This window comes from Solea solea, chromosome 5 (assembly GCF_958295425.1).
Source record: "Solea solea chromosome 5, fSolSol10.1, whole genome shotgun sequence".
Taxonomy (NCBI): domain Eukaryota; kingdom Metazoa; phylum Chordata; class Actinopteri; order Pleuronectiformes; family Soleidae; genus Solea; species Solea solea.
Window position 1 is genome coordinate 19,254,665 of NC_081138.1, and position 15,956 is coordinate 19,270,620.

Consider the following 15,956-nt stretch of genomic DNA (forward strand, 5'->3'; position numbering starts at 1 on the left):
TTTATTTATGCAGAGTAGTTGTACACATCAAACACATTCTATCCAGAGACGAGGCCCATAAACCATTGAGGAGATGCTTTTCAGTTTTTTCCCCTTCATGGGGTAAAACTGAAAGAATTTTTGTCAGCACTTTACATCACAGTGCAGTAACATAGTAACAGTGTGGTAATAATCCTGTAATAGGGAGGTAATATTGTGATGTTACTATCATATTTCTAATCAAAAAGGGTAATATTGTGATAATAAGGAGAAAATATTACAGTAATACCATGCTATCTCGAAAATATTGTCCAGGCAATAACTTTTTAATGGGAATTACTATGAGCCATCAGTGCAATACCACGCACATTTCTTGTGATAAATATGATATTAAAAGTTGAAATTCATCCTTCCCTATGTCCCTTATGTTACCATTTAGATAATCTATGTTAGTCTAGCACTACATTAAATACTACAGTACAACTACTGCATGATATGTTCAGAGTACAACAGAGACCTTGAGTGGTTAAAGTGGTTACTGCAATTCCAATTTTCCCATTCAATTCCCAGTTCCTGTAGGCAGTAAGTCAACTAACTGATTTCAACACCTATAAAGACAACAGTATCTTGTGCGTGCAACTTAACTTGTATGTATCCTTTGCAATTTTTTACATTTTTTAAAGGAAATTTGTGAGAGAAATTGATCAAATACTGCTCCACTATACAACTATTTTGTAGCAAACTATTGCACAGAAAATGTAAGCTTTAAAAGTTAAGACTTAGTACAATATTATTTAATTGCCCAATTAGCTGCTAAATGATAAAATGCACCAAAACTTTAACTATATAATGATATATCCAAATAGGAATTTTGTATTTCAGTGTTTTTTTATTTATTTATGATTTATTTATTTTTTCCTTTATATACATTTTTGTTTGTTAAAATTCAATGGCATTTTATCACTTTTTAAAAATGTATTACCTCTCTGCTCCGCAAGATGGAGAACTTGTCTAATGTAATTTTACTATTTTGTACATTTGAATTCCTGTTCTCTTGTTTGTTTTTTCCAAAATAAAACATGGAAAGGGTGGGTACATTGTAAAAATCATACGGTATATCTTAGTCATTGTGACTTTTATTTTGAAAGCTGGTACCGGAAACCTTTCCTGTTCGAACTCAGAGCTGCTGAGTCCCACTTGAAGCAACTCAGTCCACTCTTGACGTCTGTCAGTAAAAATGAGCGACAAAGGCCTGTCAGACGAAGACGCCGCGGCAGCTTGTAAAGATGGAGATTCTATAACCAAGGTAATATCATTTTGGTGACTAAACATGCTGAACTGAACTCACACGAACATAAACCCCAAACCAAAGCCGACAGGCCGTTGACTCATAACTGCTCTGTCAAGGAGCTGTGCGTCCATTATCGGACAGTGTCACTAACTGTTTCTATACTATACTATAACCTGTGACTCGGTTGTGCTAAAGCGCGATCGACTACTTTTGTGGTATATATTTACGATATAATCAGTTCAAATAGGTATTTTAAAACAACTTATTATATAAATCACAGGTCGGTGTAAGCTAGCTGCGTAACTGTACAACTGTAGCTGATGCGCCTTTCCGTGAAAAGTAACTATCAAAAGTTATCGGTCAAGTTTATCTATCTGCACATGACGTGAGATGAGCCAGTTCTCTGCAGTGTTGGTATTTAGGCGTGGTCACACTTGAAGAACATACTCCAATCCTACAATGAAAAGCAGGTGGGGCTATACACACACACACACACGCGCGCGCAGTGCTAGTAAATCGAGTTGGACTATGGCTGAAGAGGCCAAGAAGCATCAATGATAAGTGTCAGAGGTGGATTCTAGTACTAAAAATAAACTTGCACGTTCAGTGGGGTTGCATAATTGTAATTTAATCATGACCAACGAGGTATTTAAATATTGAAAATGAACGCAAAGCAAATCAAGTGCACCCTAAACCCCTGGCTGGCTAAACATGTCTGCTTCTGATTCTGCTGCTGTTTTCTGGACAAGACAAAAGACAACTGTGTGTGTGTGTGTGTGTGTGTGTGTGTGTGTGTGTAGGACAACATTTCAATGATGTCTCTGAAAAGTTGTTTATAGAAGACTGCCAAAGTGAGGCATCTGGGCATGTTTGTTTATTTTTTACAGTGTCAAATTTGTTGGTTCAAACATTATCATAATACTCAAGTCTATTTTGTCTAACTGTGTCTAAGTAAACACAATGACAGGCAGGAGGCAACTGAGATGCTTCTTATTCACTTTGAATGGAACATCAAGCATTGCCAAACTGCAATGTGGGTCTGTTGGTTCAGAAGTTGACAAATTTTAACTTACCCAGCAACAGTGTCGGCCAATCAAAAGGTGTTTAGCTCAAACTGCAAAGCACAAACAGAGCTATTAGACAAGATTGTTCTCCCCATTCCTGATGTTTTTTGTCTGACAAAGTGCACCCAATCATTATCACTTTAACAACATTACCAACTCTTTCTACATAGTCAGCCATGATGGACTCTGCTCTGCTAACCTTCAAAATTTTGAAGTGATATGATTTGCAAGGTACCATGATTAGAAGTAGTAGCACGCTCAGTTGCAGCGGCTCTCATCTGACCTAGTAATTCCGTTGTGCAATTTGGGTTTTAAAATGGCAATAAAGATCCTTTTTCTTTACTTCTTTATGTGTCTTGTCCTTTGTTTTTGTCTCAGGATTTCAAGATGCAACAGACAATGCTGCGGATCAAAGATCCGTTAAAATCCCTGGATTTCTACACCAGAATCCTCGGCATGACGTGAGTATTGGTGTGTGGGCTTCAGGGCAGAGCAGTCAAAATCAGTCTTAACTGGTTATTGAAACAAGATCATTTGCAGTGCGGTTTAAGATCTTTACACTGTTGACAGTTTGTAAGTTTTGTTGTGGGTTGTTGAGATTTTTGTTTCGTATTCATGAAGTGAACTTGGTGACTGAAGTGAAGTTTTCTCTTTGGTGTGCAAATTCTCACAGGCTCCTGCAAAAATTCGACTTCCCCCCTTTACATTTCTCTCTCTTCTTCTTGGGCTATGAGGACAAAAATGATATTCCTACAGATGTGAAGGAGAGGACGGGCTGGACCTTCTCTAGGAGAGCCACTATTGAGCTGACACAGTACGGGTCTACAGCCTGTTTCTAAAATACACATGACATGTATATATTTAACTTTTTGCTGATTCCACTTAGTGTATCAATGGTTAAATATGTATAATATATAAAAATAGCTTTTCTGCCACCTCATTGATTGAACTGACACCTCTCTCTTCCTGTGTGTCAGTAACTGGGGCACCGAGTCTGATGAGAGTCAGTCTTATCACAATGGAAACTCTGATCCTCGAGGCTTTGGTAAGATTGCTTCCCTGTTGTACAGTCACAGATTTAGCACCAATGATGCTGCATATACAAAATGGGGTAAAAGAAGGCATGTCAGAGGTTTAGTGAGTAAAATGCGTTATTGTTTATGTCTCAAATGCTCTATTATGGACCAATGAACAGTTTTACTTTTTAGAAGAAGACATGCAGATCACATCAGTGAGGAAGTTACATGTTAATGTAGCATCGCACCGAAGCAAACTCTGCTAATGTGGAAGTGTCATGTGGATTCACGGTCGCTGTTTACCTGACATTTTGACAGGACACATAGGAATTGCTGTCCCTGACGTCACCGCCGCCTGTAAACTGTTTGAAGAGCAAGGAGTCACGTTTGTCAAGAAGCCAGATGATGGTAGGATGGAAAAAAATGCTAATGACTATAATGATTTGGCACAGTGCTATCAAATATTATTAGATTTATAAAACAATGACACTCTTGCTTGGGAAAAAAATGCTTGTGTTGGGGAAATGTTGTGCATTTGCTTTCCTCCAGTCAATGTCATTTACATTCAGAGAAGAGAGTTTATTGTCGAAAAGGTTTTTTACTTATTTTTTCATACTGCGTTTGAAAAGAAGTGGTCAACTATTGTTTAGACTGCAGCCCAAATCAGATTTTTAAGCATAACCAGATTGTATCTAGTTTGATTTATTTTGGGCAGTCTGGACAGCTAAAAAAGCACATGAGATCTGATTTCCCCAAAGTTGATTCAAACCACATTCGGTGGTGGTTTCAAATGCAATTTTGATCAGATTTTTACAGATTGGTTTCAATCTGAACGTCTCGTCGCTCGGATAGGACTTCCAAGTGTCTTCTGCATCCCTCGCAGCGCAACTCGAACGACAACATTAACAATGACGTAGCGACGGAAGTTTATTGGAGGTGCGTTAACAATATTGCCACAGTGGAAGTAGTTAAAAAATCTCCACATAACCATTTGGAACAGAAAGAGACACGGATTCCTGTTGTCTATTTTGTTTAGACTACTTGTTTTTCCAGGGTGTGGCCTGTAAATTTAGAAATCCATGTAGAAGACTAGACTGTCGATCAGATCTGATCTGATCACTTGCAATATATAATGTGAACAGTTGGTCAGAAAGATCAGATTCTAATCCGATATGCTTACAAATCTGCTTTGGGCTGCAGTCTTAACAAGACCTGAAAAAAGTTGCACCAGGAAGGTGCAGCTCAGGGGCCCCTTCCTCACACCTCACATTTGTTTCCCTGCACTTCGACTTCTTCTGTTGTTTATAGTAGTGTTTTGTTCGATGTTTGGTCTCTGCTGGTATAAATGCCAATTACAGAGCATGTGAGGTCCAGAGAAATGACTCAAAATGACTGATTCATTGATTAATAAATTCTGAGCGGCTGTTAATCGACTAACGTTAACACCCCTATAAGGTTTATCACCCAATTTTAAGTATTTTTGACAACCTTGGTGTGTGACTATGATTAGGGTGAGCTCTTGTAGAAACCTGAATTTAATGTTTGTTTTCCATCCTCCTCCCTCCTCTGTGTTTTTCTCAGGTAAGATGAAAGGTTTGGCTTTTATTCAAGACCCTGATGGCTACTGGATCGAGATCCTGAGTCCGAACAATATGGTGTCCATTACCTCGTAAAGAAATGACAGCGTGCTACCTGCTGCATTGTGAACAGTCCAGACCTGCTTTGGCTTCATTAGGAGAGGAGAGCAGAGCAGAGCGTTGAATTTAGTATCCTGTGCTTGAGAGTTTAGGGGGAAATGAAGCAGCACAGGTTGCACAATGGCAATCAGTGTGCCTTTGCACGGGCTGGACTAATATTGCAAGTTCGTAAGCAAATAATTTAGTTATTTTTATAAATTACAATTACGTAGTGTAGCTGTTTATCTGCCATCAGTTTGCATGTATTCAGAAGAAAAGTGGTGTTACTGTGCAATAAATGGTAAAGTCACCGATCAGATGAAATGGATCTGTCATTTCTTTTGCTTGAGAGCTACACGTGGATGAAGTGTGAAGGGCCACACATTGATTTGAATGCTCATCATTGTTTCATATTGTTTCCAAAGTGTCTTTAATGAAACCTGTCTTAATGCAAACATGTCTTTAAATGTAAAACATTTAAGAGAATTGTGTGTGACCTGTGACAAACTAGCGTGAGCTTTTAACTAGAACCAATTTTATAAAGATCACCTGAAATGAAAAAAAGAAAAGCAGTGGTGACAGCGACCTTATAACATTGTAAACCAGCATATATATATGCTGGTTTAAAATGTTAATGAAAATAAAATGTTAGTCCTCAAAAGGTGGTATGAAGGTTGTGACAAAGTAATGTTCTGCAATCCAAATGTGCAACCAAAAACAAAAAAAAAATTAGGTTACCTTTCCATATCAACCACAGGAGAACCTAGGGGGGAACCTTCAGGGAATGTTCCCAGAACATCCTGGGAACCAGCTGGTGAATTTACTGACACTGCATTTCCTGACTTAATTCAAAATGAAGACATGTTGATTGGTCAGGTTGATGCTTTTATTATGAAGATGCAGCAGTGAGAGCTGAGATGTTTGGTCTCCATTTACATAGACTTACTTAAATGCTCTGCAGACACTGAGCTTCATCATTATGTCTTCTTTTATTTGATTTTTAGGGAGCAGCTGATGCCATGTGTGGCTTAGAGACGAAAACATCTTATGTACTTTTGCTTAAAACAATCTAAGACACGTGATCGCAGTGTCTGTTGCTCTTTCCCTACTGAAGATCTGCATTTTTCAAAAGTACCAAATAACCTGTATGTGGCAGTGACCGGGGTCTGTCCTGCAAATCATTTCTTTGAGGATTTCCATGGAAACGGTATGTTATAAGACATTTTTATTACATATCACACACTCCTTCACATATATAATATTTGTGATTGAATGTAATGTTTATTCTTTTATATTTAACATGATTGATGACACTGTACATGTCGCCTTACTCATAAATAATGAAATTATGAGTCAATGTGGCCCCCAATCAATTTCATGTGGCCAGCCAGTTAATATCAAGTTATTGTTTTAATAATAGATTGATTTTCCACCATAAATACGTTTATACTGTTCTATTTATCGTTCCATATCAGAACAAACACTTTTATTTTGAAATTAATTTAACTATCATCATAAATACTATTATTTCCATGTGTTTTTTTTCACTTGACGGACCCCTACTGACCAAACCAGACACTCGGTGACAGTTTGTGACCCTACCGTGAAGTACCTAACATAACCGCTAGAGGGCCCTCGGACATTTGATGATTTCACACTCCCTCCCAGACTTGCACCGTGAACGCGCCTGTGGGTGAGAGTGTGGACGTGGGGACTGGACTGGTCCTGTGTGACTGACTGTGTCAGTGAAAATGGTCGACAAAGGTCTGTCAGACGATGCTGCGGCTGCAGCTTGTAAAGATGGAGATCCAATGACTAAGGTAAGATCAGTTGTGTGACTATAGAAAAGAGTTTTCTCAATTAAAGGCTTGTGTGTATGCAGGCACACAGGTGATATCAATCAGCTGATTCAACTCTGTTTTTTTAAGATCATTGTGGATCATTGTGGACACACACACACACACAGTGACACTAGTCAGTATTGTATTGTTTAGAAACTGCAGCATCTGACAGAAGATTGATATGCACCAGGGATTAAGTGTTTTATAAAACAATAGTATTTTCTTTGCATCTGCTTCACTTGTATTTGCTGTAGGATCACTGCTGTTAAAGTTCATAAATAAGACTTTTACACACGTGTTTTGTTTTGGACAGTGTGTGTGTGTGTGTGTGTGTTTGTTTCATGTCGTCACTGGCTCTGAAGTTTTGCATCTCTGTATTCAGAAGTTATGAATTTGACAATGAGAGGGATGGACAAACAATAAAAGCATGGATGTGTATAAATGTATGGATGTGTTATAATACCACATGGCTTTTCTAGGCGTTTCTATAGACGTGTTAGTTGGAGGAAGGACATGGGGAAGGGGAAGAGGCTCTAACCACAGAGATAATGTTCATCTGTGAAACACACACACACACACACACAGAAGTTTGTATGCAAACTACAAAATATCAGCAACAGCAACATTCAAAGTCACAGTGCTTTCATCGTACACAGTTTATAAGACATGGAAGTAGTCTGCAGGTTTCCTCCTGAAACCAACCAGGAAATAAAAACATGTTGAATAGCCAACAGGGGGGGTGACTCTGCTGGTTGCAAAAAAAAACCCCTCAATTTGAATGGAAGTCTATTGAAAAATTAGTCAACTTAAACCTTTTCCTGGGGAGTTAATGATCTCACTCGCTAGTTTCAGGTGTCAGTTTTGTAAACCACGTTCCATGATGTCCATGAACTGAAGACAATGTCAACATCTCACCAACCAAATCACAAATTTCACAGGAGTTCAGAATCCTACGAGTAACAACGCGACCGTTTGCTTAATCCACTACTCATGGAATGACCTGTGTCTGCAACATATGAAATAAGAATGTGTCCTGTTTAAAAAGAAATAAATAAAACAAAATACTGTAATTTTTGTGTTGGATTAAGAGCACACTGAATTAAAACATGTTATATACTGTATGTGTAGGATTTTACGATGCAGCAGACTATGTTGAGGGTTAAAGATCCAGTGAAATCCCTGGATTTCTACACCAGAATCCTCGGCATGACGTGAGTATGACATAAGTGTTGTACACTTTTGCACTTTTGACCTGTTTCTCTCTCTCTGTGTGTGCTTGTCTGTGTGTGAAGGACTTGTTGAGACCGTTTCTTTTTCAGAAACTGAACTTGGTGACTGATATCTCTGATACGCTAAATCTCACGGACGCCTGCGAAGTTTTATACCCCCCCCCTTCTTTTAGAGGGGCCTCCTCTCTTGTAGGATAAGCTGATGCATTCGTATTTTCCTCCAAATAATAGTATTGTCCTCACTGAAACAGTGTTTTTCTTGGTTTTCATTCCAGAAGATCATATAAACCAAGATTCCCTCTCCAGTGTTTCTATGTCAATTTGTTATTTAACATCCAAACATCACCATCCTCACCTTTTTGTTAAAATGCATTAAATGCAACTCTTTTACACTTCTGACCAGAAAATCTATCTTTACTGCTTATTACATGTGTTACTCTTCTAATCTGTTTGTGTTTGTGTGTAGTGGTTGTTGATTTTCTTGTCCATTAACCTGGACTTGGTGACTTGAGCGATGTTTTCTCTCTGCTGTGTAAATTCTCACAGGCTGCTGCAGAAGTTTGACTTCCCTTCCATGCATTTCTCTCTCTTCTTCTTGGGCTTTGAGGACAAATACGATATTCCTACAGACGTGGAGGATAAGACGTCGTGGACCTTTTCCAGGAGAGCCACCATCGAGCTGACACAGTAGGTGCATCTCCAGCTATGAAGGTTCAATTGGATCTTTGATTTTTAGATCGCTTGCACTGGCTTCTGTTTTCCTTTTAGAATCGATTCCTAGAAGCTCTAAGTGCCTTCTTACATCTCGGATCATTTAATACGTCATTACCCAGCAACAACATCCAGGTCTGCTTTTTAAAGTAGTCCACCAAACCAGCAGAGACACCTGCCTGTCTTCTTCTGCCAATACATTTGATTTTTTAATTTTTACATTTGCCCTTTTATTTGATTTTAGATTATATTTTCTACATGTTTTAAGACAAGTCGGAAGCAGCTGCATTTTATGTCTTAAAAGTGCTCTGTAAATATAATTATTATGAATCACAATACATGGCATCTTTCATTTTCTATATTAATCAATAAAGTAATTATGAATTCCCCATTTTTTATTTTAATGTTTCTTTACAAATAAAATGGAAAAACACAACACAACACACGTTAGTTATAATAATCGATGACATGCTGTCACTGCGTTGATGCAGAATCATGCACGTCTGCATCTTAGAAACTATTTTATCACCGCTAATGTGTCCAGATGTGTATAAATGATGAAAATGATGAAAAACAGACTTCTTACATTTGTAGTAATTGCTGCAGATTATTTAAATGTTTTCATCTTATTATGCATTTTTAATTGTCATGACCCTGAGGGGAAGGGAAGCAAATCAAAAAAATTAAATTAAATGATTTGCTTTATGGAATCAAAAACCTGAAACCAGCAACTGGCATGATGAGACTGGATCTGGATCTGCTCCAATCAGGATCCAGGTGTAGAAGAGGAAGCAAGAGTTTGCTGGATGAGCCGAATGAGGATTCTCACATTCTCACACTAATTTACATTTGTTTTGTATTTTTACATATAATTTACATGTTGTTTAAACACAGACAGAAGGGAGAAAGTGGCTGAGGTCATATGAGTTATCAAACATGTTTACATCTTCATTGCTTGTATTATTAACTGTCCTCTCTTTTCCCGTCATCAGTAACTGGGGCTCAGAGTCTGACGAGCATCAGTCTTATCACCATGGAAACTGTGACCCACAAGGCTTTGGTAAGATCTCACGTTTAGCACCAGAAATCCTTTTTTTTTTCCTCACGGACGTTGTCCATCTGTCCTGTTGTTGTGATTCTTTTTGGATTTTGTTAAATTGTTCATTTGAACTGAAGGATGAACACTTTAGGATTAGGTGGTCAAAGGTGAATGTGTTTTATTTATTTTAATTTTCTTATTTGACCTTTATTTAAGCAGGTAAGTCAGTTGAGAACCAATTCTCATTTACAACGACGACCTGGCCAAGAGGCAACATAGAAACAGGGCTGACAAACAACGGAAAGGGGGAAACATCAACCACATGTTTGAAGTGAAAAAAACATGCAGGTGCAACAGTCACCTCTCTATGTTTTTAAAAGAAGAGCGTGAGTCTTGGTGTCTGTTGCGGATGATTCCAGTCAAACTGAAATGATCAAAGGATAGTGCGGACTTTTAGGGATGAGTAAGTTAGTAAAGCAGCTGGAACCAAGAGCATGACTGATGCTGTGGATATTGAGTAATGACTGACGATAAGATGGAGTTTTGTAAATCTGTGAGAGTGAAGGGAAGGGAGGGTGTTCAAGGGAGTCCTGGTGAGGAAGTGAAGAATGGTTGTGTAAATGTGAATGATGAAGAAAAAGCGGACGACTGCCAAGCTTTAGTGTTTCCACATTCTTCCACGGTACAAATGAACTGTCCATGTTTGTCTGTTACTGTGTACTATAGTGTAACTGTCTTGTTGATTGACAAGTTAACAGCGTCTGTTTATTAACCGACGTTTGACAGGACATATTGGAATCTCTGTTCCCGACGTCTCCGCCGCCTGTAAACTGTTCGAAGAGCAAGGAGTCACGTTTGTCAAGAAGCCAGACGACGGCGACGATGTGAAATGTCAGTGAATATAAGGTTTCTCTTCAGATTACTGTCTGATAACCGCTGTACTATTCTTGGTGTGAACACTTGTGGGAAAACCCCTCCCCCGATACACTGCAGGGGCATCGACATGGCTTCAGATCCTCTGCAGTGGCTCCTTGTAGCTTTGTATTTTTCAAAGTGAACACCTCTTGTTTAGAGGTCAAGATGATGCGTCACATCAAATGTGATATTGAAAACTAACCCGAACCCAACAAAAATTGTGTTTGAAATATGGGCCATATTTGTGTCCACATACTAACTGTACGCCAGGCAGGTTTGAGCAATCATGAACTACTTAAATCCAAATATAGCTTTGTTTATTTCAAAGTGGGTTACTTTTAGTTTCATTCATTTTACACAAACAATGGAAGGACTAGGTCTAAATCACTCTGTTAAATTTTTTTCTCCATTTTATAAAAGATTGGTTATAAATAGCAATGCAATGCAGTTTTATTTTTGTAGTTCTTAAATTTCTTAAATGCAACAAACTATTGTTCTTTTACAAACATCTGTATAATATAATTTAGATGTGATATTATCTCCATTTTATGGGTTTAATGGGTTTTGTGGCTTCAGATTCATTTTATTTGGATGGAGAGGGGACAAAAATGGCTCTTTTCTGGTCTACAGTAGGTGAATTGTCATAATCCCTACACCTGCGTCAATCCCATCAAACATCAAACACAACCCAGTTGAAGAATCCGCTTCTGAAACCTTTAGTTTCGCTTACGAGTGCTACAGTATGTTGCTGTTGTGCTTCTGTTTTGCCTCCATCATGTCTTGACGTAAACAAATCACTTCCTGTGCGCACTGTGGGAAATGCAGCTATACTTAGAAACATGTAGAGAGTTGTGTGGGGGGGCTTAATCAGAACAGTATTTGATGCTTTAATGTAGCAGACTTTAGATTCTAACAGACTTATGCACTGCAGCTTTAACATGTTTCATTCATATATATGTATATGTATATGTATATATGTATATGTATATATATATATATATATATATATATATATATATATATATATATGTATATGTATATGTATATGTATATATGTATGTGTATATTTAATAAATGTTCCATCCTGCCCCTCCTCTGTATGTGTTTCTCTCAGGCAAAGTTAAAGGCCTGGCTTTTATTCAGGACCCTGACGGCTACTGGATCGAGATTGTGAGTCAAGAGTTGACGCCGTGTTACCTGCTGCAGACCGAACATGCCGGACATGATGTGGCTTCACTGGACGAGCACAACATCGAGGTTTAGTGATGAATTTCTCAGCCTGTGCTGCAGAGCTGAGCAGAATCAGTTGCACAAAGGCACTCCGTGTGTCTTTGCTGTGCTTTTATTGCACGTTGATGAGCAAATCCCAACTACAGTGTAGCTGGTTATGTGCCATCAATTTGTATGTTTTCAAAATAAATAAAAAAGGTTACTGTTTGGTAAATGTAAGCACCATCATTCAGATGATTTGTTGATTGATTTGTTTAGAAACACCATAAAAATAATAGGTATTTTTGATCAAATAATCAAGGCCAAGTTATAGCAGTGGCCACACATGAATATTAGACTTGGTTCTTGTCTTACAGGTTAGTAAGTCAATGTTGATCTTAAAGTCAAATCTGTTTCTTATTTGCTTTACCCTTATATAAATAACAGCCTACAGATCATTCCACAAAATACAAAATAAAAACTAATTCTCTTACATTACATTTAACAGACGCTTTCATCCAAAGCAACTTATAAGGGAATTGAGTACAATCAGCCAGGGGTGGAGTTGAACTTGCGACCATGATGTCTTTTGCATACAGAGTACTGGTCTTAACCACTGAACCACTCCACCCCTCTTATTAAATTGGTTAAAATTTCCACACATTATGAATCAAGTATCATCAACTTCTTCCACATGGAATGAAGGGAAATATTTCCAGTTGCACAAAAGTGTTTAGGATCACATTTAGATTGTCATGTTTTCAGTATCAACATGAAGCTACTCGCTGAGATTTAGTGCTAGTTTTAGTCAAATCAGAGGTTGCAGTGACTAAATTATTGTTTTAACATTAAACAATAACTTCACAACACATTGTTGAGGAATACTCATTATGTGTGTTATTGTGTTATTATTGTGTGTTCTTGCACAGTAGGTGTAGCTTTGTGAGGACTAAATGACTAAAAAAAAAGACTATAAACCATAGGGAGTGAGGACTTTTTGGCAAAGTGAGGAAATTGAGCCCTTAAAAATCTTTTCAGGGCTTTTGGGGGTTAAGACCTGGTTTTAGGGTAAGGTTAGGGTAACCGGCTAGGGAATGCATTGTCCATAAAGCCACCTCGTCATTTCTGAGTAATTATTGAGGTTACATGTAAGATATGAATTGTAATGAGATTATGGTTAAAGTTAGATATTTACTGGTTACAGTCAAAGTTAGATATAAGATTTGTTCTCCAACTTCCAGATTCCATTCAGTGCCTCTGACACGAGGCTCAGTGGTAGACTGAGTCGTCTTCCAGCTCAAGGTTCTTGGTTCGATTCCTGGCTCGACGAGTCTGCGTGCCGATGTGTCACTTAACCCCACGTTGCTCCTGGTGGCCACCCATAGATGTGCTGTATAAATGTGGGAGTGAATGGCAAAACTGTAGTGTAAAGCAGCTTTGAGTGGCCATCAAGGCTAGAAAAGTGCTACATAAATATTTACCAGGCCTGCCGTGTATGATGTCAGCACATCAAACTAAACTGTAAACATTAACCGTCAGATTTTATTCAAGTACCTGAAACATTTTGAATTTATCACATTTGAATTTATCACATTTATTTGAACCACCCTATGTTGGCCTATTTTACTGTGACACTGCAAAGTAACAGTTCAGTTAAAAGTGCAGTGGATTATTTTGATGGAAAAGAGGAAGCACTTTGGCAGCAGGGGGCACCAGAGAGCTACTGACCCTGAACGTGAGAACCACAGCTCCTCAACTGAATAAGAATTCAGTTTTCTTGATTAATTGAGTTAATTACATTGTGACTGCTTTGTCTTGTAAAATACGTTGGATATTTTTGGATTATTTCAAGTTGAAAAATGTTGGCAAGGAAAGAGGAGAACAAAGCCAGTATAGGAGCACTTTGTGTACAAAGAGCCCTCAGCAATATTATCTGAATGATCTACTTAGATTATCTATTCAAATGTATTCCGAGTATTCCTGTACCTTTACTGCATTTTTAAGAAACAAAAGACCAGTGGAATGTTCTCCCAGTTGTCCAATGTGAAGTGGAATTTTTGGCCTTGATGTTGTCCTTAACGTGTGCCCGGCGGGGGCTCACTGGCCTTCCTTTAGCTGGGAATACAGGATTTATTTAGGGAGACGTGTTGGGCATGCGGATGATGTGGCTGCTCCATTAGTGTGGTGGCAATACTGTTTGTGTTAGCTTTCCCCGAAACACTGATGTTGGTTCTTCTGTGCCTCCCAGTGGATCCTCAATATCCTTCCTAAGGATCTTTGGTGTTGTTGTTCCAGGCCTCTCAGATACCTGCTGTAGTTAGTCCAGGCCTCAGCTCCATACAGCAGGGTGGGGAGGATGACGGCACGGTAGACTCACAGTTTGGGCCTTTAGGTCTCGATCTTCAAATTCTCTTCCAGAGTCTAGCGTTTGCACACTCATACGATGACTGACCTCATGGTCGATGTCAGCGTTGGAGGAGAGAAGGCTGCAGTGTTGGGGGATGTCCACTTTTATGACAGGCTGAGTGAGTGGCTGTTTTGGTTGGAGGTTGATAGAGGATGTGGGTCTCCTTGATGTTAACTTACATCATTGTTGTCATTCCCATAGAGAGAATACAGCAGTGGACAAGCTTTGGCACTCTGAAAGTAGCGAGGCACAGTTGTGTGGGTTTTATAATTCATAAACCTTCAACCTATCATTTCATCTGCTGTCCCACCTGCAACAGAGCCACACTCACTGGTTTAGGAGTAGGCCTAGTTTGTGTAGTTGTGTGATTAACTGTTTATATTCACAGTAATCATACGCCTATTTTTAGTGATTCTTGATATATTATGTAATAGTAATTTAAACAAAGCTATTTATGTCTTGTCAGTCCATTTCTGTCCCTATAGGTCAGCCGTGTAATGGCCCGCCGTACTGTAAATCTTTCCATTTATGAAACCTCTTATTCCATCTGTAAAGCTGATGTCATAAAGTAAAATATTTGATGTTATATTTAGTATTTATGTATATAACATACAGTAGTTTCTTATCAGAACTACAGTTCCCCGCTAATTTAAACCATTTAATTTGACAACTATATAAATCCTCTGCTGACTAAATGAGTGAATTATCCTTTCACCGTACTTGTCTGATTATCTGCAAACATACAAGTCTCTGTCATGTCCAGTCCGAATGAGACACTTTCTTATTCTGAATTTGTTCATTTACTTGCATCTTTATCAAACAAAGGAAACATTTTCTGTGTTTTCACTGACAGGTGTAATGTTCAACATACATACACAAATACTTAATCAAGACATCATCCTGTTTTAGTTTATGGTTCAAATATAAAGACTTTTTTGAGACACTGATGACTCAACCATCAGTTAACATCAGAGACAATATATTTGCCAGGTGAGGTAAAGTGTGTGTAAGGTGATGACTTTGTCACCCCACAGGAAAATAGGTTATTAACTCCCTTATCTTAGGTGTCGTTTTCACCATTTTGCCACAGGTGAAAAAAACTCTCTCTCTGTCTCTCTGTCTCTCTCTCTCTCTCTCTCTCTCTCCCCCATTTCATTCTCATGAAGCATTCCTTTCAAGTTGACATTGTGCATTGTGTCTTCGTCGCGTCAAAGCCGTCATTATGAACCTAACTGATAAAACCTTTGCACAAAAACACCTCAGGAGCACTCGCTCTCTGCACCTGCTGTTGCCTGGGGGAAAAAAAAGGAATGTTCCATGTGCGTAAGTTGTCTTTTTTCCTCTCTATAATTTACATTTGGAGATGAAAAAGCGTGCATCAATTATTTTTGCTAATGTGCATTGGAATGGTGAAGTGCTCCCTTGGCTCGGAAATTATTTTCTATATTAGGGACTGCACATGTGAAGTACACTATTGATGCAGACTTGCTGAGATTGGCCTATTATGCAGAGTAGCAAGTAGCTCATGCTGATACAAGTGTGTCATTTTTGAAGTCAAATTGAGGTCATAGGAATTGCT

At 38.5% G+C, this 15,956-nt stretch overlaps 2 protein-coding genes across 2 annotated transcripts; both read left to right on the plus strand.

The window, feature by feature from the left end:
* Positions 1-1,135: 1,135 nt before the first annotated feature.
* Positions 1,136-5,343, plus strand: LOC131459147 (lactoylglutathione lyase-like). The gene is made up of 6 exons (XM_058628614.1): positions 1,136-1,285; positions 2,713-2,795; positions 3,008-3,148; positions 3,312-3,379; positions 3,669-3,758; positions 4,932-5,343. Exons 1-6 carry the CDS (start codon positions 1,217-1,219, stop codon positions 5,021-5,023), a joined length of 543 nt encoding a protein of 180 aa, XP_058484597.1. The 5' UTR covers positions 1,136-1,216; the 3' UTR covers positions 5,024-5,343.
* Positions 5,344-6,686: 1,343 nt separating this feature from the next.
* On the plus strand, positions 6,687-12,283 carry LOC131459803 (lactoylglutathione lyase-like). Its single transcript, XM_058629911.1, has 6 exons — positions 6,687-6,846; positions 7,996-8,078; positions 8,643-8,783; positions 9,800-9,867; positions 10,633-10,737; positions 11,876-12,283. Exons 1-6 carry the CDS (start codon positions 6,778-6,780, stop codon positions 12,022-12,024), a joined length of 615 nt encoding a protein of 204 aa, XP_058485894.1. The 5' UTR covers positions 6,687-6,777; the 3' UTR covers positions 12,025-12,283.
* The last annotated feature ends 3,673 nt before the right edge of the window (positions 12,284-15,956 follow it).

What these genes read in the sequence shown, in the direction of transcription:
- LOC131459147 (XM_058628614.1), top strand. Translation starts at nt 1,217, where the DNA reads ATGAGCGACAAAGGCCTGTCAGACGAAGACGCCGCGGCAGCTTGTAAA. An exon ending in GCCACTATTGAGCTGACACA is followed by an intron (nt 3,149 to 3,311) that starts GTACGGGTCTAC and finishes CCTGTGTGTCAG; the next exon opens with TAACTGGGGCACCGAGTCTG. An exon ending in TGTCAAGAAGCCAGATGATG is followed by an intron (nt 3,759 to 4,931) that starts GTAGGATGGAAA and finishes TGTTTTTCTCAG; the next exon opens with GTAAGATGAAAGGTTTGGCT.
- LOC131459803 (XM_058629911.1), top strand. Translation starts at nt 6,778, where the DNA reads ATGGTCGACAAAGGTCTGTCAGACGATGCTGCGGCTGCAGCTTGTAAA. An exon ending in ACCAGAATCCTCGGCATGAC is followed by an intron (nt 8,079 to 8,642) that starts GTGAGTATGACA and finishes AAATTCTCACAG; the next exon opens with GCTGCTGCAGAAGTTTGACT. An exon ending in GCCACCATCGAGCTGACACA is followed by an intron (nt 8,784 to 9,799) that starts GTAGGTGCATCT and finishes TCCCGTCATCAG; the next exon opens with TAACTGGGGCTCAGAGTCTG.